Source organism: Urocitellus parryii, chromosome 4 (assembly GCF_045843805.1).
Source record: "Urocitellus parryii isolate mUroPar1 chromosome 4, mUroPar1.hap1, whole genome shotgun sequence".
NCBI classification, from domain to species: Eukaryota; Metazoa; Chordata; class Mammalia; order Rodentia; family Sciuridae; genus Urocitellus; species Urocitellus parryii.
In genome coordinates, this window is record NC_135534.1 from 133,253,915 (window position 1) to 133,281,535 (window position 27,621).

Here is a 27,621-nt window from a genome sequence, read left to right on the forward strand (position 1 = left end):
TGAAAGTACAATAGGAAAGGAGGGCAGAAAAGAGGGTATTTACTATGCCAGGTACTTAACATTAAAACTATAATATACACTATAAAGATGGGGTTTATTCTCCTCATTCCATTGAAATATTAAGGCTTAAAGAGATCAAACTTCCTAACACAAAGCCAGTAAATGGCACAACTGATCCAATTTCAAATCAGTTGAAATGCTGTCCCTACTGCCATGGTGTGTGGTGCCATCGTGATGCAGAGTTTTCAATCCACATTAGAATCACCTTAAAGGTATGTTCCTTGAATGGGGTAGGGGTGGCCAAGACAATATTTACTGGCATTCTCAAATTTTGCTGAGGACCCAAAAGGACTAAGGCTCTACAAGCTATATCTTGAAATCACTAATGAAACTACACTGAGATTTTCAGCTTGTTCAGATCCTGGAGTCACTTTTACTTTTTCCCTCTAAAAGAAGAATACTAGGGCTGGGGTTGTGGCTCAGGGCACTTGCCTAGCATGTGTGAGGTACCAGGTTCAATTCTCAGCACCACATATAAACAAACAAACTAAAGGTCCACTGACAACTTAAAAAAAAAAGTTTAAAAAAAAGGATATTAAAAAGGAAGATAACCAATTCATATTCTTCCAAAATGGGGAGGGAGGGCTGGTTCAAGGTACTCCCAAAAGGAACTAAGAGCTCTGTCTTCACTGCCACAGCCAGTACTGCTGTGGCAGTGAAAACTTGCTGTGGTAGTGAAGACTTGCTGTGGCAAGTGGTGCTTTCTATGTGCTAAACTGCTCAGGTATAATCCCAAGTAATCCTCACAGTCACTGAATGCATTCCATGATATTATTAATGTCATCCTATAGATGAGGAAACTGAGACTTAGGCAAATCACTTGTTAAAGGTCACACAGCTTAGCTTAGTTAAAAGAGTAAGCCATCCAATTTAAGAGACCAGAACTTGACCCAGATCTGACTGACATCATCCCCACATTTCTTGTTTATGGAAATGCCAACTTGATTATTTATAGTTCTCCTGCTAATGAGACCCAACTTAAGAGAAAAGCTTCCCATACTTACTACCTTGACAGGTGCCTTTTTAAGAAAAAAATTGACAACAGAAGAATATATCTTACCCATTCCTAACAGCCAAAAGTAAGTGGAGAAAAGAACAGCTTCAGACAGATGAGGTAAGGTTTCTCTAAATTCTGATATTAGAAATCCTGTGAAATTTTAAGTGATGGATCTTCACTTTTAATGACAAGAGTTAGTAATATCTTTTGTGTAATGCCTAGAACTAGGACTTTGAAAGTAGTTATATGTAAGGTGCAACAGTACAACATTAAAATATATTCGCTATAATTTTTTAATGTTAGAGTGAAATTTAATAAAAAAAATTTTCTGTGATTTTTATATATAGACACCTTGGTCAACTACTTTTGAGCTACAATTACACATCTGAAGAAAAAAGTCTTAAAAAACTAAGTTTATTTAACAGTAGTCATTTCATACGCTACACACACACATGCACACAAATTTAAAGAATATGGTAAACCACAAACAAACAATACTGTGCAAGTACATTAATCAGCATTTGGGGGCTTAATTAAAAACAGATTTCACCTAGATGTAAATTTACCTCTTGTTCCTGACAAACTCCCAAAAGCCTGACTTTTAGGAGCTCAAAATCCCACTTACCACTGTCCTATAGCTTATGCACTAGTCTTCAGAGAATGTTTTGCTATTTTCTAAATAGATCATTTAATTTTTAAATAAAAACATTTTAAAATAAATTCTAATGCCACAGCTGCTGTTTTGGCAGTGAAACTGTCACACAGAGAGCCGGTGTTAAAAGATCAGATTAAGAGCCTTCAGTCCTGGCACTGAGTGACGCCTGCAGCCATGCAAGAGTGATTTTCCATGCCTCTGAAGAGACAGGAAATAGAATTCATCTTCCTCTAATAACCTGCCTCCCCCACTCCCTCCAGATTACAGTCCATCTGGCCTCAGGGAAGAATTGAGGAGTCTAATGCTCACAGAATGCCCTGAAAATGAAACAAGGTGGGCAATGTTCAGACACAAAACATCAGAAAGGACCAGATTTGACAGGAGCAAAAACATTTGTAGCCCACATATTTAAAAATATACATACATCTAAGGAACTAGAAAAAGAGCAAATTAAATACAAAGAAAAAAGAAGAAAAGTTATGTACAGCATGAAGATTTAGGAAATCTTGACATAGGACATTACATATGAATTAAAGATTTCAACCAAGAAATGTCAAAGCACTGGGGAAATAAATAAATGGTCAGAATATGACACCTACTCTCCTAGTCTGAAGAACAAAAGAGTTACCAGTATTTCCCTACGTTTTCCTGTACAGGTACAACTTCCTTAGCCAATTAATTCCAGTCCAGTCTTGCTCAGCACCACTACCATTACACATTCCATTCCTACTGGGCTTGCTCACACAAACCATATAACTCATGTGGGAAAACAACTTACTGGCAAATCAGCTCCACCAACCCCCAAGACCTCCTTCCATTTCTGAACATAATCCACATATCCTGCAGAAATGCCATGGAAACCAAAGCTTTTTCAGTAATTATACATAGGGGTCTGTACCTGCAGAGGCCTAGTCTAATACCACCCTGGGGATAATTCTAACTTTTTCCTGCTGCCTTGGGGTATGAAATTCCATCCCGGTTACAGTTCCCTGGATCACACATGCTTCCTACTTCTATCTTCATAAAGCTGAGCTGCTTAAAGAAATACATACTACTATGAATCAAGTAAACGGTAGTTGGCTTTCCTAAAGAAATCCAAAATATGCTCCTTAACAACTCTTACTAACTTGCCATCTAATCCAAACACAAGAAAACCCTAAGTAAAAATAGGTAAATTGGGATATGACTGGTGATAGTTTTGTGGTCACAGCAACAAGGGAAAAAAGGCAATAGAGCCTTTGCTTTTTGTGATCCAAAAGATTCTTGAGTTAGGTAAGGCTGTAAATATGTGTGCCCTTTCCCAATATATGCTCAATTAAGGATACTCATGGTTGATGTCCAACCCAGTTCAGACCAAAAAGGAAGTCACAAATAGCAATCCATATATCCACAATACACATGCATGCTCAAATAATGTTAATGCTAACATCAGCACATGGCCACTAGTAGGCAGGTGGATGAACAGCTCTTCTGAAAAGCAATGACACAACAGGCTGACACAACTGAAAAAGTGGAAGCAATGTGCTCAATACCTTCTGAGCCCCAAAACAAAGCATGCAGGGTACTCTGTTAGTAGTTCTTCCTCCTTATAGCTCATCTTACTCAAGGAAAGGAAGGTTAAGTTATCCAGAAGCAAAAATCATCTCTTTCCAATACTCTCACCTAAACTTTATAACTACCAAAAGCAAGCAAGCAAAGACAGAAAGAGAAGGTAGAGGCATCTGTCAATAATGTGCACTTCCCCTAATGGTTAGGAGCAAGACAAAACTAGTGAGCCACATGCCAGGTCTTGGCAATGTGTGAAGGCCCCTTAAACAAAACCTAATTTTGATGAAAGTGAAAGCACTCAGAGAAACTAGTCCACTGAGTCCATCTTGAATATCTTTTCCCAGATACACAGATAATATAAAGACTTAGGTAAGAATAAATAACTTTTTAAAAACAGATAGACAAAAGTTACATTCATTTGTTTACTATGTTTCCGTTTGATATGTCTTGTAAAGATTCTTAATGGCTAGTGACAAGGAAGGTAGAACAAGCTCTTGTCTTCCTGGCAATTTTTCCATCTTTCCTATTAGATGCCATTATGATAAACAAGCATAATTTTGAGAAACACTACATCATATAATGACAGCAAAATATTTTAACAATTGAATTTTACTTAGCACATTAGAAAATATCACATTATATAAACACATTTAAATTACACTCCACTGAATTTTAATAAGGTATAGAAGTTGGAACGAGAACACTGTATCTTAGAAATGTGAAATACAAATACTAAGAGACTGGCAAGGCCAGAGTCAGTTCCACAATGTCTTCTTTAAAGAATCACTAAAATGCCAACTTCCAGTCCAGTGCCTAAAATCAACTACCTTACCTCTTGGGACAGAAAAGGAATGACTTGTGCACAGATAGCATTCAGCCTCTTGACAATCTCTGCCTGCAAAATAAAAAATAAAAATAAAATTTTAAAAACAGAATAGCAATAAAGAGAACAGTCAGCTGATTACCAATTCTTGAAAAATTAACAGGATGATATTAAAACACACTTTATACTCTGGCTTGAGTATTTATTTCCTAAGAGGAAAACTGTTGTCAGCGAGCCCATTAAAAGGAGGCAGTGATAACAGTGCCACATAAATAGCACAATTTATTAACCAGCATGTACCTTAAAAGTTAACCTTCAAAGACCAAGGCAATATAAAAAGAAGTTTATTTTCATTAGTAGAAATCAGTTTTCAAAAGCTTCATCATGATCCTTGCCCATTCTTATGTTTCTCATAAAACTAAGTCTTTAAGCATTTACATGATAAACATCTTTCCTACAACCCAACACTTTCCATTACTAACTCACTGGATTGCTACATTTGTGGCCTTTACTTTTAAACAGGAGCACTGGGATTTTATACCTAAACTTCCAACCTCCTCAAAGAGGAGTACCCAAGCAACCAAGTAATTTGATTAATTCAGATTCTTAGTTATAAACTGTTGAGGAATGAGATGCTTTCAACCATAGTAAAAATTTCCAAATGTGTCCCATCAGGGTATTCAGTGGGTAGAGGTTTGGAAACATGCTAACATCTTACTATACTTGGCAGAAAGTAATCAGAGTCTATGTAGGGAATAATCTTGGGAACCTTATCTTCTTACTGTCCATCTGCAAAAGTCCCAAGATTGTCAGAAATCAGAATTTATTCTATAACACTTTTAGGAAATACAGAAACCTCATACCATCATGATGTGACAAGAAGTTTAAGAAGCAGAAAAATACTACCACTACATGTTTTTTATAAAAAGCTACTCAAATTTAAGCAATGTTCATCTTAATTTGTACTTTTGGATGATATGTTGTTTAATTTAGCAAATAGTTTTTTTAGACATACATACAAAATAGCTTATATTTTAATGATGGGGTACAGAATACGAGAGGAAGAAGCGTTGAAAGCCAAAAAACCTTAACCAATTACTATTCCTGAGACATTCTTAAAATAGGTTCCATCTAGGGTCAGTTCCTCATTTTATAAGAGGGCAAAAATGCTCTTTTTCCTGCTAAGTCATTACCAGAATGACAGTGACACTCTACTTGTGCAATCTAGGCTTCCTTCTTTCATCAGCAACCCTTTTGACTTTGCAGCTATGCAATCTTTTTAAATGCCAACACCTTAAAAACTTTGCCAGCCAACAGAAAACACAAATTCACCATGAAGTTTCAAAGCAAGCTTTCCACTTTGGCCTGCATTCCTAAAAGGATGGACAAAAACCCAACTCCAATAAGCAGCAGTGAATAAGGACCCAACTGTGCTGACCCGATTTAATTTACTGCACTAGCCCCATGGAGCACTTAGCCATCCTTTAAGAATGCTTAAACCACCATGAAAAGATGCAATGGGAATCACCAAACCACTCTCCACCTGGACAAAAATACCACAGTGGATATGGGGTGAAATTCCAGGGTGAGTTAAAAAAATAGAGTGGCAGTCAGAAGACTAAAAGCAATACATCTCAAAGGCATTTGGCTGTTAAGCTTTTTGTAGGGAAAGGTGGAGGGGGAGAGAATAAAAGATAATGAGACACTTTGGGGCAGACCAAACTGATGATTCTAATTCTTAGAACCATCTGCCAAGCATATTTTCCTCATTATGTTGTTTACATAAATAAAATAGTCCCTTGCTAGGAGGGTTGAAAAATGTGTGGGCCCACAAGAAAACTGAGTTCTTTAGTTTGCCTACATAACCTAGACAATAAAATCTACTCAAGAAACTTACTCATTTGGCAAAATAAAGACCAAAAAGGTATTTGGTTCCTTAAGTTTGGATCTAGGCTATTTTAAGTCTGACCAACTATTTAAAGAAAAATTCTACATTTTCTTAAAAACAGTATAAAAAAGAGAAAAACCTAAATCATATATGTTAACATATATACAAAACAAAACAAAAAGAAGGAACTTTTCCTTTAAAGGTCTTCTTGTATTTAAAAGACTTTCTTAATTTATTTAAGTTGTCATGCCAATAGATTTTCATAGTCAGGCTAATTGGCAGTGGGGGGTGGGGTGAGATGTGTGTGTGATTTCATAAAATTAAGCAGGTCATTCCTCACTTTGAAAGCTAAAGTTGCCTCGGAAACACTGCTGCTTGCATGGTCATCTAATTTTGCCTCTTTTGTCCCACAGGACCCAGCTTTAGGGAGGCATCATTTATTTACAAGCCTTTCCACTGGGCTTCAGCGATCAGCCAATAATACTGTGGACACACACTTCTAATGGCCTATGTTTTGAAACTGAGTCTAATCTAATGGCATGGGGCCCAAACTCCTTTTCTAGCACAGCCATTAAAGGATGTAGGTTATTGCTGTTGTCACCATTGATATTTGTCATTGTAATGTAATTAGGGCCCTAAAATGATGCATTACAGCCCTTGGCACAGCTTCTATTAAAATCTTTTCTTCTGCTCACTGAACTGCGACCTGCTTTCTGATGAATAACAGACAGACAGCTTTAGGGTAAGGAGCAGATTCATCAAAGAAGTATTTTTCAGCTTTGGGGAATGAGAAGTTAAAAAAAAAAAAAGGCAACCAAGGAGGAAAAGCACTAGGGGAGGAAAAGCCACAACACATATTTGAATTTCATCTGACCACTTGAAATTCTGATTGCATCTGATGAATCTTGCTTAGACAATATATTCCCAGCCTTCGAATCACATGGTTAATCAGGGCTCTAATCTGCTATCCATCAGCCTATGCCAGCTCTGTAGCTTCCAATCAAATTTATAGGTAATGTGGGTCATGCATCCCTGAGCAAGTATATTCACAGATAGCCCATTTACACAGGAAGAGATTCTGACATAACTGCTGTTAGGGTTACTCGATGTTATAATGGTATTCAGTGCTTTATGGACACTACTAAACTATTGCCTTTAGATTCAGAGTAGTCCAAAATAGCATTAATGGCCTCAATGAAAGGATAATTGTTTATGTTCAAGTATAAACAAAAAACTCATTTTGGCAGTCACACTTTGTCAAATATATTCACAATTTTTGACAATGCTATTATGTCCTCCCCTATCTATAGATATATTCATTTAAAAGAAAAAAAGTGATACGTTTTCTACCCTCAACTCACCATCATTCTATCTTCTCTTTCTACTTATCTACCTTTACATCATATTCCAATAAAAAGAATATAAAAAAATGACCATCCCTGTTTAAAAACAAACAAAAAACTCAGTTTGGACAAAATATCTTAGGAAAAGGTAACAACAACAACAAAAAGCATTCTATGAAAATCCTTTGGCCATTCACTAAACACCTGGCACATGAATGCCAACAGGCTAACTCAAAAGTGAAGACAGACAGTGGAACAGTAGCATGACCAGTCAGTAATGAACTGAGAAAACACCATGAAGAATATTTCATTCCTCTTTATTCATACTTCAGTACTTAAGAATTATTGGAAAATTTATGAACTACCTTACATCATAAAAAAAGTAATCTCATGCACCAAAAAGAATGCTGCTCAACAGATTAAAAAGTAACAAAGTGTAAGGCACACAATATCACATATGTATTTCCCTTATAAATTACACTAGTTATTTAAAACAAAAAAACTAGTCAAGACTATACCTGAATTCAATTAGAATCCTTCACATGGACCTGATATAATAAAAACCTAATTTTTATTTCGATTATTTATGCCTATATACATTCTTTCTAAAAAAAAACCTATTTAAATAACATAATAAACTTAAGAGAAAGTATGATACAATTTTAGCAATCAAAGAAACATATCCAAAAATTATGGTGATGCACACCTATACTCCAGTGACTTAGGAGGTTGAGTCTGGACAATAGTAAGTTCAATGTCAACCTTGGGAACTTAAGGTGACCCTGTCCAAAAATAAAATTTAAAAGAGCTAGGAATGTATCTTAGTGATAAAGCACCTCCGAGTTCAATCCCCAAAAATTGAACAAAAAAACACCAAATATCTGTTTAAAAAATGTTTCATAAAGTTTTTAGACTCTTGTTGAAACAGGAACAACATTTCTAAATATGTACTGTTGAAATAAATCAATAATAAAGCATTATTAGGAAACCATTTCAGCAGTCAGCTTAAAAAAAAGAGCAAATACAATTTAAGGAAAACACTTTTGACAAATAACATTCTACCATTAATTTATATTCTATAGTAGGTTTCTTTGCCAAAAAATTTTTAAAAGATTAATCTTTTTATTAAATGTTTATCAAAAATATACACTCACCCAATATATATAATCACTTAAAAAATAAAAAATTCCTACTCACCCTGCCTGAAATCCTTTTGGGAATAAGCACAAATAAATTTTGCAACCTTCTCCCATACTTCACCACTGAAGAACTCTCTTACATTTTTAAAATTTATTTCACCAGAAAAATAAATTATCTTGATTTATTCCAATCTTTCTGAAGAACCTATGCATCTTTGAAAACTAATCTTGCCTAACCCTAGATTATTAATCAGAGTACTAATAAATTCATTCTTTTCTAAAAGTCCAGACTAGAAATAAGAGAAAATATTGAAGTAGTAATATTACTCTAAACTGATGCTATGGTTTGGATAAGTGTTCCCCAAAGGCCCATGTGTTAAAGGCTTGGTCTGGTTACCAACCTGTGGAGCTATCCAGAAGTAGTGAAATCTTAAAGAGGCGGGGCCTACAGGACAGAAGTTATGTCACTGGAGACATGCCCTAGAAGGAGATAAGGGGATACTGGGACCCCGAACTTTCCCATTTTTTTTTAACTTCCTAGAATCCATAAGTAAGCAGTTTTATTCCACCATGTGATTCCCACCATGATATATTGCCTTGAATAGGCCCAAAACCCACAGAGCCAATCCTGTACTAAAACCTCCAACACTCTGAGCCAAAAACCAACCTTTCCTCTTTTAAGTTAATTATCTCAGGTGTTTTGTTATGGCAACAGCAAGCTAACACAACTAAAAACTCAATATTTACCTTGCCATCAAACTTAAACTTTATAAAACAAATTTTATACTGAAAGACCTAAGCAATCTCATTCTACTTGGGACCTCATTGTGCTCTCAAACTTAACCTCTGACCTACTGTAGTCCTAAAGTCAGGAAAGTACCACAGAAAAGCTCTGTGGAAACAGTTCTAGGAAAAGCCGCAGATGGTGATCACCTAAGATAGGCCAAGATATCGAAATATTTGAAATTCCAGATGGCCCCCACCTAGGTGTGGTGACCAATACCTAAACTAGAAGCCCTGCAGTTTGGCACGTACCCCCCTTGTGACATCCTCACGATTTAAACCAATCAATTTTAAGTACATCAACCCCTTGAACTAACCAATAATTCTTTCCAGATTCTTTCCCACCACTTGATACGCTAATCATGTTTTAGAGTTGTTATTTGATTTTCCCGTGGTGTGTGATGATTTGCTAAGAGATGCTATGATGTATGTGGGTGTCCCTGCCTTCTCCAAAGAATGTATAAAACTACTGCAAATTCTGGGCTCGGGGCCTCTCAGCGTCACCTGTTGCTGTGTGTGCGCGGAGGACCAAGCTAGCTCGCAATAAACACCTCTTTTGCTGCTTACATCGGATCTTGGTCTCTGGTGGTCTTTTGGGGGTCCCAAATTCAAGCATAACAATACATTTTTAAAAAATCAGTCTAGGCTGAGAGATTTAGACCAACAGTACTGTCAGCATTACTAACAAATTGGTAAATCAAATGTCCTAAATTTTACTTTAGAGTTCAAGTGCTTATTTTTATGTAATATATTTAAGATTGCATAATAAAATGAAGTAATATCATATAAGGAACATTTTAACAACAGGACATCTATCAGTTTCCTAAAAGACTGGTTAAATCTACTGAAACTTTGTGCAAAGTATTAACGCTGTTTTTTAAAGCTCTGCCTGTCCCACTTCCTGCAGTGAGAAAGAGTATCATTTATGGAGTGCTCAATTAGTGTTGTCTTGATAAGAAAATTCCATTTTTTTTTAACTTCTACACCAATGAGATTAACTAAAACAATGATACTACTGAGGGTAATACCAGCAGTATCAAAAAAGTTTGTGTTTTGAATTCTTAATTATGTTATTTTACTCATGTTAAGTATGCTAAAGTACCCAGTCTCCAGCTCAGTTAACTGAATATACAGAAGTACTCTGTTTGTCCTAACAGGATATATGGTGCTACTGCTTATGGTTCTCATAAAGGAATATGCAAGGCAATGTTCTTCAAAAAAGTATCCCAGCATACCTACATTTCACGAAATTATTCCAAACTATCCCAAAAGGTAGAGGTATTTTGTGGATGGATATTTATAAATGGCTAAAAAATAGTGACCCTTCCTTTTTTACCAGGTGACCTTTTTAGAAAGTATTTCATTAAGGCAAATCTAAAATAGTGCCTACATACATCTGGGCCCTTATTATTGGGTTTTAATATTCTTCCAGTGTGAAAACTGATGAAGAAAATGATAAACTATCAAAGTTGAGAAAGCTGTCAAGCATCCATAATTACTCAGACAAGATCAAATCAATTCAGTTCTCCAGTTTCAAGAAAAACACTATAACTCATCCTATGGTGATTTACTCCACTCCACCAAAAAGGAGAGGCGAGAAAAACGGAAAAAAAGATTGGGAGGGGAAAAAGGGATGTTATTTGTAATTAGGCAAAGAAAATTACTTCTCTGGTAAATTTAACTTTGGCGTTCACAAAACATAGTGGAACTAGTCAGAGAACCCAACTACTCGTAAGATACCCAAGTCTGCAAATGTTTCTTTCCTCAGAACTCCTCTGCCCATGTGCCCTAGCAAGCCGACAGCCACTTTGTTTTTTCTCCTCTCTCTTGAGCACTGGAATGCTCCCACTCTCCCCAGCTCAGATGTGCCATCTTTCTCTCTGTGTCTCTCCCTATCCCCTGTTACTCCCCTCTTTTTAAATGTGCAGGTATCTTTGAATGTTCATTTACAATTAAGTATTTTCATATTTAGCCACAGTAAATGGGACATATACTCCTTGTGTCCACAGTAGATGGAGATCATCTTGATTTTTTCCCAACATGATACATGCGATCAAAATGATGTGAAAAATGTCTAAAGATGGAGAACCTGGGATATAAGAATAAACCAAAACAAACTAAAGCTGGCGCATGCCTATTATCCCAAGCTACTTGAGAAGCTAAGGCAAAAAGATCACAAGTTCGAGACCAGCCTCAGCAACTTAGGGAGACCCTGTCTCAAATTAAAAAATAAAAAAGGGCTGGGGATGCAAGTGCTAGCCCCTGGATTCCATCACCAGTACCACCCAAAACAAATGAAACAAACAAACATAACAACCCAGACTGATGGACCTTAACAAGTTCTCATTAAGAATACCTACATATACAGGGAAGCAACTAGACACTTTTTATCTCCACCTTCTGATCACTTTGTTCCTTTTCTCATTAGGAGCAGACCACAATTCTTATGAAAACAAAATGAAGGATCTCAGTTCAATCTCCTTTCTAAAATTATTTATACAGGATTACTGAGCACCTGAGTCACTGGAATTCAGTGTACGTGTTCATAAAGCACACAGAGAGAGCACTTTATATGCAGAGTTCAGAATAAATCTCTAGAATGGGACCTACAGTGAACCAATTTGATGATTTGTAACAGCCCAAGGAAAGACCCTAGTCATGCTATAGCATCACTGGGCTCACAGAAAGTTAAAGATCAGTTCCACTAATTCAAGGTATATATCAGGAACTATACCCACTGTAGTATGTGCAGACCCAGATCATACTTACTAACTCAGTTCAAAACCTGGACCATGAGAGTAAGGCTTGGGCAGCCATGGACAGCTGCAGTATAACATCTGTAGAGAACAAGCCAGGAATTGCTACAGGAACCACTTACTGCTTCATCCCTGGGCAGCAGATAACCTGATTCAACATCCCACATATATATCCTGATACACAAATTGCCTCCTCACTGTCCCTGACAAACCTATGTGAATACTCTCACTATTGGACAGTTTCCTAACGGGGAAGTTTTACCAAGAGCAAACTAATTCCTTTCTATTTGTTGTTGTTGTTTTGGGGGTGCTACATCTCACACAAAAGTGGGCATACACTAACTGAATCCTCATCCAATCCTAATTCTTCTTTCATGGCTCACAAAATGTGATTCACATACAGTACAGAAAGCCACCTGGGGCAGGCTAAGAAATTAAATACAAAAAAAGAAGGGGGCTGGGGCTGTGGCTCAGTGGTTCAGTGCTCACCTAGTACATGCGAGGCACTGGGTTCAATCCTCAGCACCACATAAAAAATAAATAAATAAATAAATAAATAGTGTCATGTCCAACTACAACTAAAAAATATTTTAAAAAAAAGAAAAAAAGAAGTTCAGTACCACAGACTGAGAGCTCTTTATGATCAGAAAAATAATACCATTTTCTCTGTAATCAGGCTTCTACTTTTGCTTCACTTCCTTTTTTTTAATAATCCACTACCAAGTTGAAAAAAATTAAAAGTAAAGGAAACTACTGTCATCTACTTGTGTTCCTATATTGTTACTTTTAAAATATACAATTGTCCTTCAGTAGCCATAGGAATTAGACCCACTACAGATACCAAAATCTGACCATGCTCAAGTCCCTCATATGAAATGGTACAGTACTGTACAGAACCTTTACACATCCTCCCAAATACTTCAACTGATCTCTAGATTACTTATAATAACTAATACAAAGTACATGTGATATATGTATATTATATTCTTTAAGAAATAATGACAAGAAAAGAATCTGTATATGTTCAGTACTAACACGATATTTTTCCATATATTTACAATCCGTGGTTAAATCCACAGATGTAAAAACCATGGATACATAGAGGGACAACTGTACTTCAAGCTGCCTTTAAATTATGCAAGCAATTTATTTTTTGTATTTTTAACAAGTTCTCATTAAGAATACCTATATACCCATGGAAGCAACAAGACATATTTTATCTCCATGTACCTCAAAAAACACATGTACCTCAAAAAAAAAAGCCCAAATCATAAATGTATTATCACCTTTTTGTCCACTCAGCAAATATTAGGTGCTTACTGACTATTTGGACTCTTAATTGCTAAATGAAGACAAAGGAGTGAAGTGCAGAAGACAAGTAAATCCCTACTGTATGGAGTTCACTCACATCATAAGGACAGGGAGACACAGAAGCAAGTACACAAACACATGAAGAGGAATGTCAGAAGTGCTACAAATAAGATAAAAGAGAACTTTGGGGCAAGGGGCCAGTCTGGTTTGAATGACATGATCAGTCAAGGATAAATAAAGTGACTTAAAAAAGTGGCTGAAAACATCATCTCCCAAAGCATATTCTATATTACATTTTGCAGATATTAGTAACAAGTACTATATACATAAAGAACTCTCTAACTGGATGGCCTTACTTTGCCTCTGCAAGTTAAACAGCTTTGCTTCCTATTGGACATCTCAAAGGCTTTCATTTGATACTGTTAGTTCTACATCTTTGGAGAAAAGCACATCAAAAGCAATACTACTCAAATTTCCCTGACTATGGAACCCTTTCTCCTAGAAGCTCTCAGAGGAAATAATATTCTGTAGGAAACAGGGCTGGTCAGTGGTTTCTTGCCCTGGCTTTACATCACCATTACCAGCAGACCTTTCACAAACAGATGCTAGACCTCACCCCACACCCATTAACTCACAATCTCCAGGGTGGGACCCAGGCTTCAGTATTTCATTTTAAAGATCCCTAGGTGATTCTAATGTGCAGGCAGGATTGAAAGCCATTAAGATAGAGCAAAGGGTGTACACAACAAAAAACAATGGAAAATAAGGGTAGGAAAAGATCCACTGGGGTCAGACTGTGAATGGTCTTGAATGCCACACTAAAGAGCTTGTCCTTTACTTGGAAGGCAGCAAGGATCTATCCAGGACAATTACTAGAAAAGCTATGCTAACTCTAAATGGCGAAAGATACTTCAGTGCACTCTGTGGTCTACCCTCTTCTTGCCACTAATTATGTTTAAATGGCTGTGAAAGAAGAGATTTTTATCCACAAAACATACCACAGGAGGAAAGACAAGAGAATGAAAGTTAACTTCAAATAGGAGCAAACTGAATTCCCAAAGCATTCCAGTTTTAGGAAATTCAACAAAGTATTTTCAGGTACTGGCTGCTACTCTTCTAAGCTAGAAACTATGGTAGAAAGAGTAGTGACTGCAGAATGAATCTGAAAACTTGAGGTATGTATTTTATTTTTTTGGTAGCAGGAACTGAATCCAGGGTTGCTTAATCTCTGACCAAATCCTCAGCTCTTTTTTACATTTTATTTTGAAACAGAGTCCTTAGGGCTTTGTATGTCCTTAGGGCCTTGCTGAAGTTGGTTTCAAACTTGCAATCCTGTCTCAGCCTATGGAGTCACTAGGTTTACAGTCATGCGCCACCACACCTGGCCACTTGAGGTGCTTATAATCCAAAACAGGAAAAGACCAAATACACCCAATAACATATGTCATGTATAAGTGTCCTGGTGGGACACAGAGAAGTCCTAGAAGGGGAGAAATACCTTTTGGTTTTGGTGAAAGTACTTTGGAAATCATATTAATTACCCAATTTTCAATAACTGTGTACTACTCTCCTCCTCGTAATGTGTCCTAGTCTGAAAGCGAATAGGGGATAGGATTTATAAAGATGATGAAGAAATATATAAAATAGACAGTATTTTAAATTATTAACACAGGACTATTTTCCTGAATAAATGAGGGTGAAAGGATTCTGAGACAAAAGAGAGAGTAGGGAAAAGAAAGACCATTTCAAAAAGAGCCTGCTGTACCATAAATTCAGAGAAGAGGAAGAATGAAAGGGGAAAGGGGCAGTGGCAGCGACAGCACAAGATGAGGCTCAAGAAGTAACTCGAGAAGAGCCTAGTAGATCAGGCTTATCTCCAGCTGGATTAGACCAGTTAGGAGATTACTATATTACTCATAGTGAGAGTCATTTTAAATATGGTGACGAAGAGTTAGATTATGATCATGATATCCACCCTAAAATTCATGGAGAGCTTGCAATGTGCCAGATACTTCACTTAATGCTCAAAGCAATTTTAAAAGGATTACTCTTGTCCCCATTTTATAGATACAGCCTAAGAAGAGTAAAGTGTTATGAAGTCACCATGATGACATAGATAGCTAAAGAGAAGTAAACATATGTAGGAATAACAGGGAACAAATTCCAGAAGACCTTATGATTGGCTGGGTATAGCTAATGAAGAAGACATGAGGGCAATAATCACTTGCCTCCCCCTGAATGTTTCCTAACTTGAAAAACTGGATGGATAGAGCTAGCATTTCCTCAGATAGGATCTCTGGACCTCAAGCAAGCTTGCAGGGGAGGATGTCAGTTTTAGAACCGGTTGAATTTAAGTACCTATGAGAATAGTCTCGGAGAGGTCTGGGTTATTTGAGAGACAGAGAGAGAGAGAGAGAGAGATATTGAGATTAACCTACGTAACAGAATAGATGAGACCACCTAAACAAAAGGGTAAAATGGATGTAGAGGGTAGAGCCATTCTGGGAATACTGGCAGGATTTTCAGGTACGAAGAAAAGCCCCTAAAAATGACCCTATAGGAAGAGAGAGAGAGAGAAGGCAGCAAAGGCTGTAGACAAGAGACAGATATGGGAACACACAGACTCTAGCATAAGGACAAGCATGGTGACCATAGTCACAGCAAAGGAGATACTCTGCACAGGAAGGACCAGCAACATGTGGTGGTTCACTACATTTGTATAACTGAAGAGTAAGAAATTCATGATTCCAGAATGTGAAGCCTAGTTATGGCATTAAAATACTAAGTCATAGGCATATGGGCAAGGTTTGCTGTAGGAACAGTTTTGGAAAAGCATGGGAAGAATTAAGACTCAAGTGACCAACATTCTAAAAAACACATCTATTATGAATGATCCAACTATAGAATGCCAAATCCCAGAGTGACTGGCTAATTTCTAATCTAGTTGAGCAAAGACCTTAAACCACCTCTCCCCCAAATGATTCCAAACTCCATTTCTACAACCATGAAAAAAATGGAAATAGCCACAGTTCAAGTTTTCAGAAATATTTATGAGGAAAGACATATGAATAAAATCCCTTAAGGTAAGTAAGTAGTTCTGTTTTAAGACAGAACAGAGATTAGATACTGCTACAAATTGAGTGACTGTATTGTTAGGTATCGATTCAAGCTTAGGGCTTTTTCTATCTTTCAATTAAGAAAGCATCCCTCACTAATTTATACAGCAGAAGGGCTGCAGGGTCCAAGAGGTAGCTGGAGACAGATCCAAGGAGCAAAAGGATACTAGATTCAATGGTACAGTAACAGAGGACAGTGCCTCTTCATTGACTGGAAGGAGTGAGGTCACAGGCTAACCCCCAGAAATTTGCTATTTCTCCACTTTCTTGCACTGTGACCCAGAAAAGACATTCTTGGTATTTATGCTTTGCTACTGGCAAAGATCTCTCTTCCTCTTTTCTTGGTATACAGATACTTGCTCTAGATAAAATAAAATTTATATATAGGAGTAAAGAGTAAAGAATATCAGCAGGCTGGGGGAAGGAGGTAATTCAGGCTTAATTTTTAAGCTTCTCTGATAATGCATATATTATGGTCCTGAAATTAAAGACTACAGAATAAAAGTTCCGTGAGACTTACTGAAATATATTCTTCCCATTCAGCAGATGGTGGAAAAAAAAAAAAGAAAAAGAAGAAAGACAAAAATTTTCTGAGAATTTAGAATTGCTTTAAGAAGAACTTAAATGGATTTTACATTAACCAAAGTACCAAGCGCAGTGCTTCTTTCAGCTTCCAACCTGTGAATCCCTGTCAACTGCCTTAAGTACGCTGCAACATGCCATATCACTTTGCATTTTAAATTATTATTTTTGAGGTTACACTGTATGTTATGAACTTTAGTCAATTCCTAATTTGTAAGTAATCCTAATAAGCTTTTTGATTGATTACAAATTTTAAAACAGTGATACAGAAAGTTGCCATGCCCCACACTGTTACCAAACAGCAAGAAGAAAATGGGCTTCTGCCAGGACATAAATCAACAACTGCTAGGTTTGGCTAGGTAGGTTTCCTAAATTTTGTTTTGTAAAGGACACTGTCCATGAAGGATGTAATGTATTCATTTATATTATGCTACAAGCTCCTATCTCATCACCATTTATAAGCAATAGTTCACAGAGATGCACCAGTCCACCAACTACATTCTGAGTATAGTACAATTTCAATGCAGCACTCCTAAATCTCAAATCTATGATTTCTTACTACCTTAGACTCTAGATGATAGGTAAGTTCCCTCCAGGAAACAAAATTCTCCAACACAACCCTATGAAAAGGGCATTCCTTCGTCTCCTCTCTGGCTAATTTAGAAAAGTTAAATAATCAGTTATAAAACTATCAAGTGGGTGAATAAAAGCCTGGAAATTAATTCTTCAGATAATCCCATTTCAGTTTCCCCCTAGGTCAGCACCATCTTCGAGTCTGAAGGGCTGTGCTGCAGCAAACAAAAATAAAGGACCACAAACTATAAAAATTAATTTTATTGAAAAAGGGATCTCAAATAGGGAATATAAAGTATAACTCAGCCAAGGTTCAAAATTATATACACGCTAAACATGTTTTTATTTATTTATTTTAATCTAAACAGATTTTTTAAAAAGCATTTGACAAAAGTAAGCAACAATTCATGAATGTGTTTTTTGCCTGGTGGAGTTTTTCTTTAACTTGCATTTAATAAATTTCCTACAAATATTTGTATATTTATTAAATTTTCAGAAAAACTCCTCAAGTTCACTAGTTCTCAACCCTGCTGTGCATCAGAATCACTCTGAACCTTTTAGAAAAATTCCAATGCCCAAGTCCTCCATTATGGGGCCCTGGAACCATCATTTTATAAAAAGCATTAATCCAGTTCTACCCATGCTGCTTTTATAGATGAGGAAATGAGACTCAGAAAAGTTAAAATAATTTCCCCAAAACAAGTTACTGATTGAATTAGGACTGGCTCCTAAAAAAATATTTAGAAGGAATGTGTTGTCCATAAAGAACTGAAGAAGCCATGGTTATCAAAATACCTGAAACAATTTGAAAGTCTATGTTTTCATCTTTTTTTATTATTTAAAAAGAAATAAAAACATGATATTTATGCATTATTCCTTTTAATCTTGACCAATACTTCTTTTGATGACGGGGGCATTATCTCCACCAGCCACAGCACTTAATGATGGAGACACATCGAAGCTTCTGCCTTTGGCCTTTGCCTGGTCAGCATTTAGTATACAGTGGCAGAACCATGGGTGATTCTTTTTCTTTTGCTTTCTAAAATGTCTTTAAATTATTAATTTTCTTAAATGTCATTTTTTTGAGAAAAAGTACTTAAAAAACACCTTTAAAGCCCTCAATATACCTTAAACTGAGAAGTCCAAGAACAAAGACAATTGTTGTGTCATGATTGTAAAAGTTTCCAAATGCGCAGAACTCATAATTAGTTTCCAGGGAAGGATACTTTTGTCACACGTTCTGACCCTTTTGCTTGTTGATGATTATGTCATTACATTCAAATTGTCCATAAACTAGCATTAGATACATGAGAGTATTGGTAGAAGGTGTGGGTAGAATGAAGGAAATTAAAAGCTGCGGTCAGACTTGAAAAAAAAAAAACACCCTATAAAGCAACGTATGTTTCTGACAGTTGAAACAGACTGAATGACAGACAGTAAAACCACATTTCTGCATGCTTTCTTTTTTGGACTGGATATGTGGCTTTATGCCACCAAACAATATTTTGGTTTACCAAAATATACTCTATGGCCATTTTAATTTCATGTTTACTTAACATTCCTTACTATCACTCAGCTACAGCAGCTTAAGACAAGTATCTAAAAGGATGAAGTTTTAAAATACAGAGTATGCCTCACATTAGGGGGAAAAAAAGAGAAGAAAATTAGCCATACACAAATAATTCACAATGACTAAAGCATCTATTGTAATTTTGGTGTTTAGCTCATCAGCGACATAATGAGCAAGAGAATTCATGATTTCGTTTGAAACACAGTAGTTTTTCAAGACATTTATAGACTCAGCCTCATGTTTACTTGAAATTTCTTAACACTAACCTATCTAGAGTTGTTGGCAAAACCAAAAACAAGAGAAAAGAACGACTAAAGCACAGTTTCACTGGGTAATGAATAATTTAGAGGATTCTGTCCCTATCTTTATTTGTAAAAATCCTATAAAGAGCAAAAAGTAAAAACTAAAATCATTTACAAACTTCATTAAATCAATATAAAGGTAATGATGATAATCAAGCAAAATGATTCACAGAAACTCATACACTCATACAAGAATCGATTGCCTTCCTTAAATGAACAGTTCCTACAACCACTGCCCACAAAGAACTTCCTGGAAAAATATGTTATGCTCTGGGTATAGAATGTAAGTTCAGAGGTCATGTTGAAAAGAATCCTTAAAGTTCTTAGCAAGAGCACAGATCTTGCAGAAGAGATGAAAAGAAAGCCATGATATGAAGGTCTAAGGAGCAACAAATTCATTCATTTGTTGAGAGCCACAGCCGAAGGGGCCCCAGCAAACTTCCAGCTGCCAGCTGATGATTGGCTCACAGTGGCCCCAGCAAACTTCTAGCTGCCAACTGATTTGTTCCTCTGCGGTGATGCTCATTGGGCTGTTTCCCGCCCTTTCAGACCACGGAGCTGCTCATTGGGGGACTTTTTTGTCTCCGCTCACCAACCCAGCCAATGGGCCTCAAGAGCAGGAGGAGTGGGGGAGGTTGAGAGTCTTGTGGGAAGCTGGTGGTGGCAGTTGGGCTCTGAGGGTTTTTCCTGAGGAGCTGTGTGGTGTGGTGGTGTGTGTGTTCTAAAAATAAAGTTCGTTTCTTTTGACAAGTGGCTCCTGAATTGTGCCCAGCCAGACTGCGGCATTCATTTATTCCTCTTCCTTCTTTCACTCCTTCCTCCTCCATAGGCACAGCACCCTGTCATAACTGAAACCAAGTTCTTCCCATCCTTGCTGGTCTGGCTTCGGAGTCCTAGATCTGAACCACTGGAATTCCTACATCATGATCACTTTAATATGGTATGTTTTGTCTTTGTTTTTTAAATATATCTAGATAGCCTGCTGATGCGCTCTGTACACAATGAAACTTCAATGTTACAATGGTCTCATTTGGATATGATTTTATTTTATTTGGGTAAACAAGTGCTCTAGATTAGTAGACTCATCAGTTCATATTTTACCACACATTCTACTAGTGTTTGTCTGATAATCACAGCCCTAAAGATGTGGCTGTAACTTCAACAAATGGATAATCAGATGCCTTCCTCAAAAAGGTTATAAATTAAAGAAATTAATATATCTAAAGCATTCCATGTTATCACCTGGTACCTGCTAGTAACTCAATAAATCTTAACAGTTATTAATATCACTAATATTAACCCAAGATATACACATGGAAAATTTGTAACTATACAGAGTTTCTAATAAGCTCTCACCCTAGAAAAAAATTGGGAAGATGTGGCTGTAACTTCAACAAACAGACAACCAAAGACACCACAGCAGATAGTTCTAGGATGTTAAACATTAGTAACATTAAGACAATTTTAGCTGTGTAAAAGTCTAACACTGCTCAAAGTGATGTTCTACCTAAATGGGAAAAAAAAATTTACACTTTCTCTTAAATAACATAATATTAAACCTTAACTTGCTGAAATGGCATGTCTCTCATGTCAAACAATGAAATTAGGGATAGATCTTTTGTTGAAACTCATCATTTTTAAATCATATGAGAGAGTTGAAAGTTACCTTAGAAATAAGTCATCGGCAATGAATATAAACCTATATTTTAAAATGGCTAATCACCAGTTCAAGGGCCTGTGGCAGAATTGGGATAAGATCTTCCAACCTGTGAATACCCCATCTAGTCTTCCTGGTCATAATAAAGTCAAGTCCTCCCTAAAAGTCTTCCCAAAGAAAACTTATATAGAGGTAACTGACACTCAAGAATTATGGATACTGTAGAATATACAATAAAATGAAAACAATCATTCCTTTAACTTTTCTTCATTCATTCATTCATTTCCTCTAATATGTTCCAGGTACTAGGGGTACAGCAATGAATAAAACACATTCTTCCTTTTTGGAGCTTCTACTTCATGGAAAGAATAGATTTCTTCAGGTCTTGATAAGTAAGGTCAAGATGTTTAATCTTGTTTATGACAAACTCATTATAAACTAAGTTGAAAAGTCTAGACCTTCTCTAAGAATTCCTAGTGGGACAAGGCAAGAAAGCCCTGAGGATTTGAGATGTCAAGCCCATTTCAAGCATACAGATATCCTAAGTGTCATGAGGTAAACCCTAGCTAGAGAAACTGACATCTACCTACATTGAATTCCGGAAGGATAACTAATCCCAGGGGCTAATTACACAACAGGTAATAAACGACTACATATTACCTCTGCACACACATCTTTAGAAGAAAACTATTGCATCACATTATAACATACAATTTTCAGAAGCTATATAATACACAACAAAGTACATAAACTGGTCACTTTAAAGAAAGCACTGTTATTACAATTTATCTTGGATATATTTATATTACATGTTTTACAATAACCTCTCTAGTTCTGCATCAACTTTATTTAGCCTGAATACCGGCCCTAAAAGAACTGGTGAATTCTGAATCATCTACTAATTAACTGTGGAACTTTTGTCACATAATATCTGAGTCTCATTTTATTGATTCATAAGATAGGGATGCTTTACTGACATTACTGAAGCGTAAGTGAAAAGTGAATATGAAAGTACTTTCTTAAAATAAAAATTTCTTAATAAATACACATTTCTACTTTTAGTTCCATTAGGCAATTATGGATTTAAAAATCTCAAACTTGTAAAAGAAACTTTCTGAGACTAAAAAGAAAGGACAAGTCTTAATTCTGGTTCACTATCATGTTAGATCAAAATAGTCTAAAAGCAATAAGCATTCACTGATACTCAAATTTTAAGCTATGAAAAGTAAGGCCCTGATAAGGTGCTTTTCATCTCATGTCACTGGTTATTAGCAAGGACAGAATTATAATCTGAGGCTCCTTACTTGGTCAAGTACTTTGGGGAAGGCAGTATAGTATTACAAACAGAATTTGGAATTAGGCAGGTGCATTTATCACACCAGCATTCTGACCTTGAATCAAATCCAGGATCTATTTAACTGACTGATCTCAAAACAAGTTATTTAAGCTCTCTGTACCTCAGGCTCCTCATATGTAAAATGGAAATAAATAATAACAATGCTGTAATTTCATAATTATGTTCTGAGAATAAGTAAACTATTACCTGCACAATAAGCTCTCTAAAACTGCTTAATATTATGACTCTCTTCAATAACACAAGGCCATCTCTATTAATGAAAAAGCTATGGCATCTTCAAAGTTCCTTGTCCCTTTAAAAGAACTAGAAGCTTGCATTTTACTGATTTGGAAGTTAGCTAAACACACCACAGTATAGTTAAGATCAAAATCTCCCCACAATCTTTCAAACTACATGTACACAGACCTATTAATAGCAAAGAATTCTTCAGAATTCTGACTAGTGATAAAAGTGATGTTCAAACTGAATTTATTAAACTCAGTTAGGAAAGATTTATATTTTTATCTTTAAAAAGGCAGACTCAGCATGCCAAAATATATATATTCTACTTTAACTATCCTAACTCATTCCTGAAAGATACCCAAGTTCAGTTGCTTTTACTTCCTATTTTCCCATGTCATTTTCCACAAATTTACCCAGTAGGTAACACATGCCTCAGTATACTTAAAGATTTAGCACTGGTTTTCTATCCTGCAACTTCAATACAACCTTGAAAACATTAAATCACACAGATGTTTTTGCCTCGCTCTGCATGAATCCAAATATTCCCTTATTCACCAAATATTTCATGAGTGCCAAGACCTAACTTTGTGACAGTTTTCAGCACTCGTAAAGCCAAAAACAATAAAAAAAAAAAAAAAAAAACCTATTTCTTATGAAGCTCCATTCTAGCTGGAGGGGGAGACAGGCAATAATAAATTAGTATACAGCTAGAAAAGTATGTTTGAGTAGTACATTTTAGGAATGAGGGAGCAGACAGTTTTATTAAATGCTTTGCTAAAAGTGGAACTTGGCTTTATATTTCAATTTGCAGATCCCAGACTCCTTTTGGACAGGGCACTGGCACTGGAGGGTAGAGTGAAGTAGAGGGAGGAGCTGTACTTCAAACACAAACACACAGATCAGATCTCTCACTAGAGATGACAGTGTAATACCCTTGGACTGCCAGTAGCATTACCATGCTCCTCAAGTTGCAGAAAGCTAAGAGCATCACAGAAACAAGTGCATTGTCTGCTGTTTGAACACAGCCACAGTCAGTGAAGGAAGCTCTGGAAGGGAACACAAGAAATCTACTATTTCCTCTTCTGTCAGTGACTCTCACTATGTGACCTCCCGCATATTCACCAACCTAAGTGAACTGTGGTATCCCCGCCCACATGCTGATCCTCCCTGACTGTGACACTGGGCTAGTCTCTTAAGCCCTTAAGCCTCAGTGTCATCTGTTAAAGGAGGCCAGTGGAATGACACTGCTTGGCAAACTGTCGGGTACTTCACTGACAGAAGCTATTTAAATAAATACATGGATCCAAGCTTGCTACCTGCTTTACAGGAACATCAAGAAGATTAAGGAGAACATATAAAATACTTTAAGCTCTCTGTAAAGAAAGGGTGTTACAGAGTACTCATGCTTATAATTTCTACTATCACTATTCTTCCTAGTTATATTTCCTTGCCTTTCCAAATTCTGTAACTAGGAGAATCCACAAACCTTCAGAAGCAGAATGCAGTTTAAAAAAACAATAACAAATGAAACTTGATTACAATAAAGAAAAAGAAGTCTGCTAAGAAATCAGAAAGCCAATATCCTTCTTCCTTCCCCTGACAGCTCTTTTGCCTAGGTTGCCTGCAAAAAACAGGGCTCTGCAGATTCAAGTGCACCACAATCAGTCCAGGTCAGAGAAATAATCTGGTATCCACAAGAGAAGAAGTTATCCTTTCATTCTGTGAAATGTAGACGATGCTCTCCCCACAGTATAAATTTTGAAGTGTATGTGAGCAAAATCTTCAAAAAGGATGACAAGATAATATTACTCACCAGAGGACAGAGTACCTCATACATGTCCTGGAGTATTATTCTTTGATGAGCCAGCTAAGAAAATCCACACCTTGTCTGTTTATGCCCCTGGACAGAGGAAAGGTTACATACTGCACCTTTTTGAGGTTAAGTTTTGGCTCACTGACACAGAGATGGCAAGTGCCTGGCACCAACACTGGGTTAATTCCAATGAAAACAGAGAGGATATATAGATTTGTAGTGACGAATGCCAGCTATTCCCCTTTACAGAAAGAAAGCAACTACCACTGACCGTTGTTAATACAGCAAAATCAGAACAGCTCTAACTTTCACTTTGACTTAAACTTCTGAGGCCCTTCCCCCACAAAGTAATAATTTTGTAAACTGTTTACAGTGTACTTACTTCTGACAAATCATAAACCTTGCAAACTGTCATTATCAGAGTACTCAGTTGCCTATGCTGAAATATATAGCCTGCTGCTTCTCATAGATTGCAACAATAACTTACCTTTTTTAAGACCACTAGATAAGTCACCACTGCCAGATAACTGCAATTTTTTTCAACAGTGTGGGAAGGAATCGAGGAAAGTATGTTCTAGAAATCACATGTCTTTCACTCTCTTTCAGGCCACTAAATAACTCTATTGCTGTCCAGAAGTGACAAACCAGATTATCAAGTAACATCAAAGACATTAAAAATTCCCTCATTAAAAACAAACAGGGGCTAGAGTTATAGCTCTTCAGTAAAGTGCTTGCCTAGCATGTGTGAGGCACTGGGTTAGATTCTCAACACCACATATAAATAAGTAAATAAAATAAAGGATTATCAACAACTAAAAAGTATTTTTACAAAAAGGCACAAATAACTTCCAAATGCGCATTTCTAACACTAAATTCCCAACTGGCTTCCTTGACTTGGTACATAGTGCAGAGAGGAAAAAAACAAAATTCTAGGAAAGAGTAAATGAAAAAACATGAAAAACAATGGTCCTGTACTATTACCTTCCTCAAGCCTACAGAAACATTTCCTAAAGATGCAGCTCCGTCTTTAGTCCATCAGTCCAAACTACTCAGAGCAATATTACCTACTAAGATACAAAGAACTTACTTATCAAAATGATAAATAATATGTAGCAGGGATTGAGGGGCATTAGAAGGAAATATTCCTTGTTTAAATGCTGCAAAGAAATTCTTTTGACATTACAAGCAAAACATCTGCCTTCATTTAAAAGTTTGAGTTGTGATTTCCTGCATCTATGAACTTCTTTCTGAACTACAAAGAGGCCACAAAACATCACATTTTCCCCTCCCAGCTTCTCCTTTCAAAACCCACAAGATGATGATTAACAAACAGCCCCTTGTCTTTAGGCATAGTCTTAGAAACCACAAGGAAAAGATAAAAGTTAAATAGAAGAACAAGTTTGTAAACAAATGAGAAATAGGTTGCCTAGGGAGGAAACAAATTGTTTTGATAAGTAAGCAGCCCTCTTAGCCCACATGTGGGAAAGAGTAAAAGCCACCCTCCCCTTTCAACCACTGAGAGCAGCCTTCTAGTCCTAGACTCCAGGCCTTCAGAGAAAATCCCCCTCACTCAGGGGTGCTGGGTATAAGCCCCAAATTCTGGGGCTCAAGGATAAACTGAGAGGCTATCCCAGCCCCCCAGGGCTTCCTCATTCCAGGAATGAGTTGGGGTCTAAATTTATACTTCGTGGGTGACATCTTCCAAGAGACAACCTCCCAGGTAAATTCATCTGAGTCGTAAATCTACTACACATTAACTATATCACCTTTTACAAATCTGACCCTGTTTAATCACCTTTTGACAGGACATAATCCCTTTCTTAGGGTCACTGTAAGAAGTAAAAGAAAGAATTTTGGCACTATGCCCAGATCCATGGCGAGCACATGCCAGATATATAATAAATGTTCCCTTCCACTGGAAGAAAACTCTAATTCTACTCAATAATCACTGCTTTAAGTTAAAAATCGACAGATATTCTCCTATAATACCCCCAAGAAAGACATTAAGAATCTAATATGTGAAAAGGGGAAATACACAGTACTCAGAAAATACTTCCCATTAACATATATACACACTCTGGTAGGCTGCATTTCCTCCTCTAGATCTGCTTCTCTTTCAGGGCCTGTGACAACTAATAAGACAGCTCACTGGGTCTTGCCGAGAGCTACCACCTAATGCTAGACCCTGTGACAGTTTGGGGACAGATATTATTTAAAATCCACATACATCTAGTGAAGAAAGTGAAGTTTGTCCCCTAACCTAAAATAACAAAATGAGAAGTAAGAGGGAAAAAATGCCACCAAAAACCTCCATTTGGTTAATATTAATTGTGGAATATTATTAGAGGATAAGTAGTGTTTTGACTGGTGGCTTTAAATCTTAAAAAAAAAAACCCATATCAAACACAAACTCAGCTTCTAACTTTTTATAGAATCTATACATTCATCAAAATTTCACTTATCTTTTTGAGATTTGTGCAATCCAGTGGTATCCACCACTGTTCAGCCCCTCTAGATTATTCTGTTTACACAACAAAGCGAAATTAAGATAGCAAAACTTTCACTGGTTTGTGGGTTACTTTCAGTAGAAGAATCCACATTTGATAATAGTTCCCTTTCATTAATATACAAGAATTCAAACACATCCATTTCTGAAAAGAAAATCACCACGTAAAAAACCGTTTTTTGCCTATATACTCTTAATACCTGCTTTTCCGTGTACTCTTCCAAGACAAGACATGTGCAAGAAGTTGGTAATGCTCCCCTCAAAAAAATTATCTTAAGGAAAAATCTGGTCAAAATCGAACTTTAAATGAATTGACTTCCACTGCAAGCACTGCCCCCAAATAAATTTACTGCATCCTTGAATCAAGTATACTCAAGGCTGGAATGTCATGCCAGTCATATATTACTTAAACCTCAATAAGTCCCTTATTTTCCAAATCCTCAGCTGCTTTCTAAAATAGTTCACTAAAAAGCACCAACCTAATTAACAACAGCTTCCTCTGCAACAGTGGCCTTGATTTCACTTATTTACACATTATCTGCAGCCTCCTTTTGGCCAATCCAGTCTATTCTCTGTACCATGCCGAGCCTTTTATCTGCCCTGGACAGCATTTTCTCCAG

At 36.7% G+C, this 27,621-nt stretch overlaps 1 protein-coding gene across 7 annotated transcripts in view; it reads right to left on the bottom strand.

Annotated features, from left to right (window-relative positions):
- LOC113186545 (TLE family member 4, transcriptional corepressor) overlaps positions 1-27,621 on the bottom strand; it is a 132,211-nt gene that overhangs the window by 96,523 nt on the left and 8,067 nt on the right. For all 7 annotated transcript variants that reach the window (XM_026394015.2, XM_026394014.2, XM_026394011.2 and 4 more), the window contains exon 5: positions 4,093-4,155. In XM_026394015.2, the coding sequence (XP_026249800.1) occupies positions 4,093-4,155 (63 nt within the window). The remainder of the gene's footprint in view (positions 1-4,092; positions 4,156-27,621) is intronic.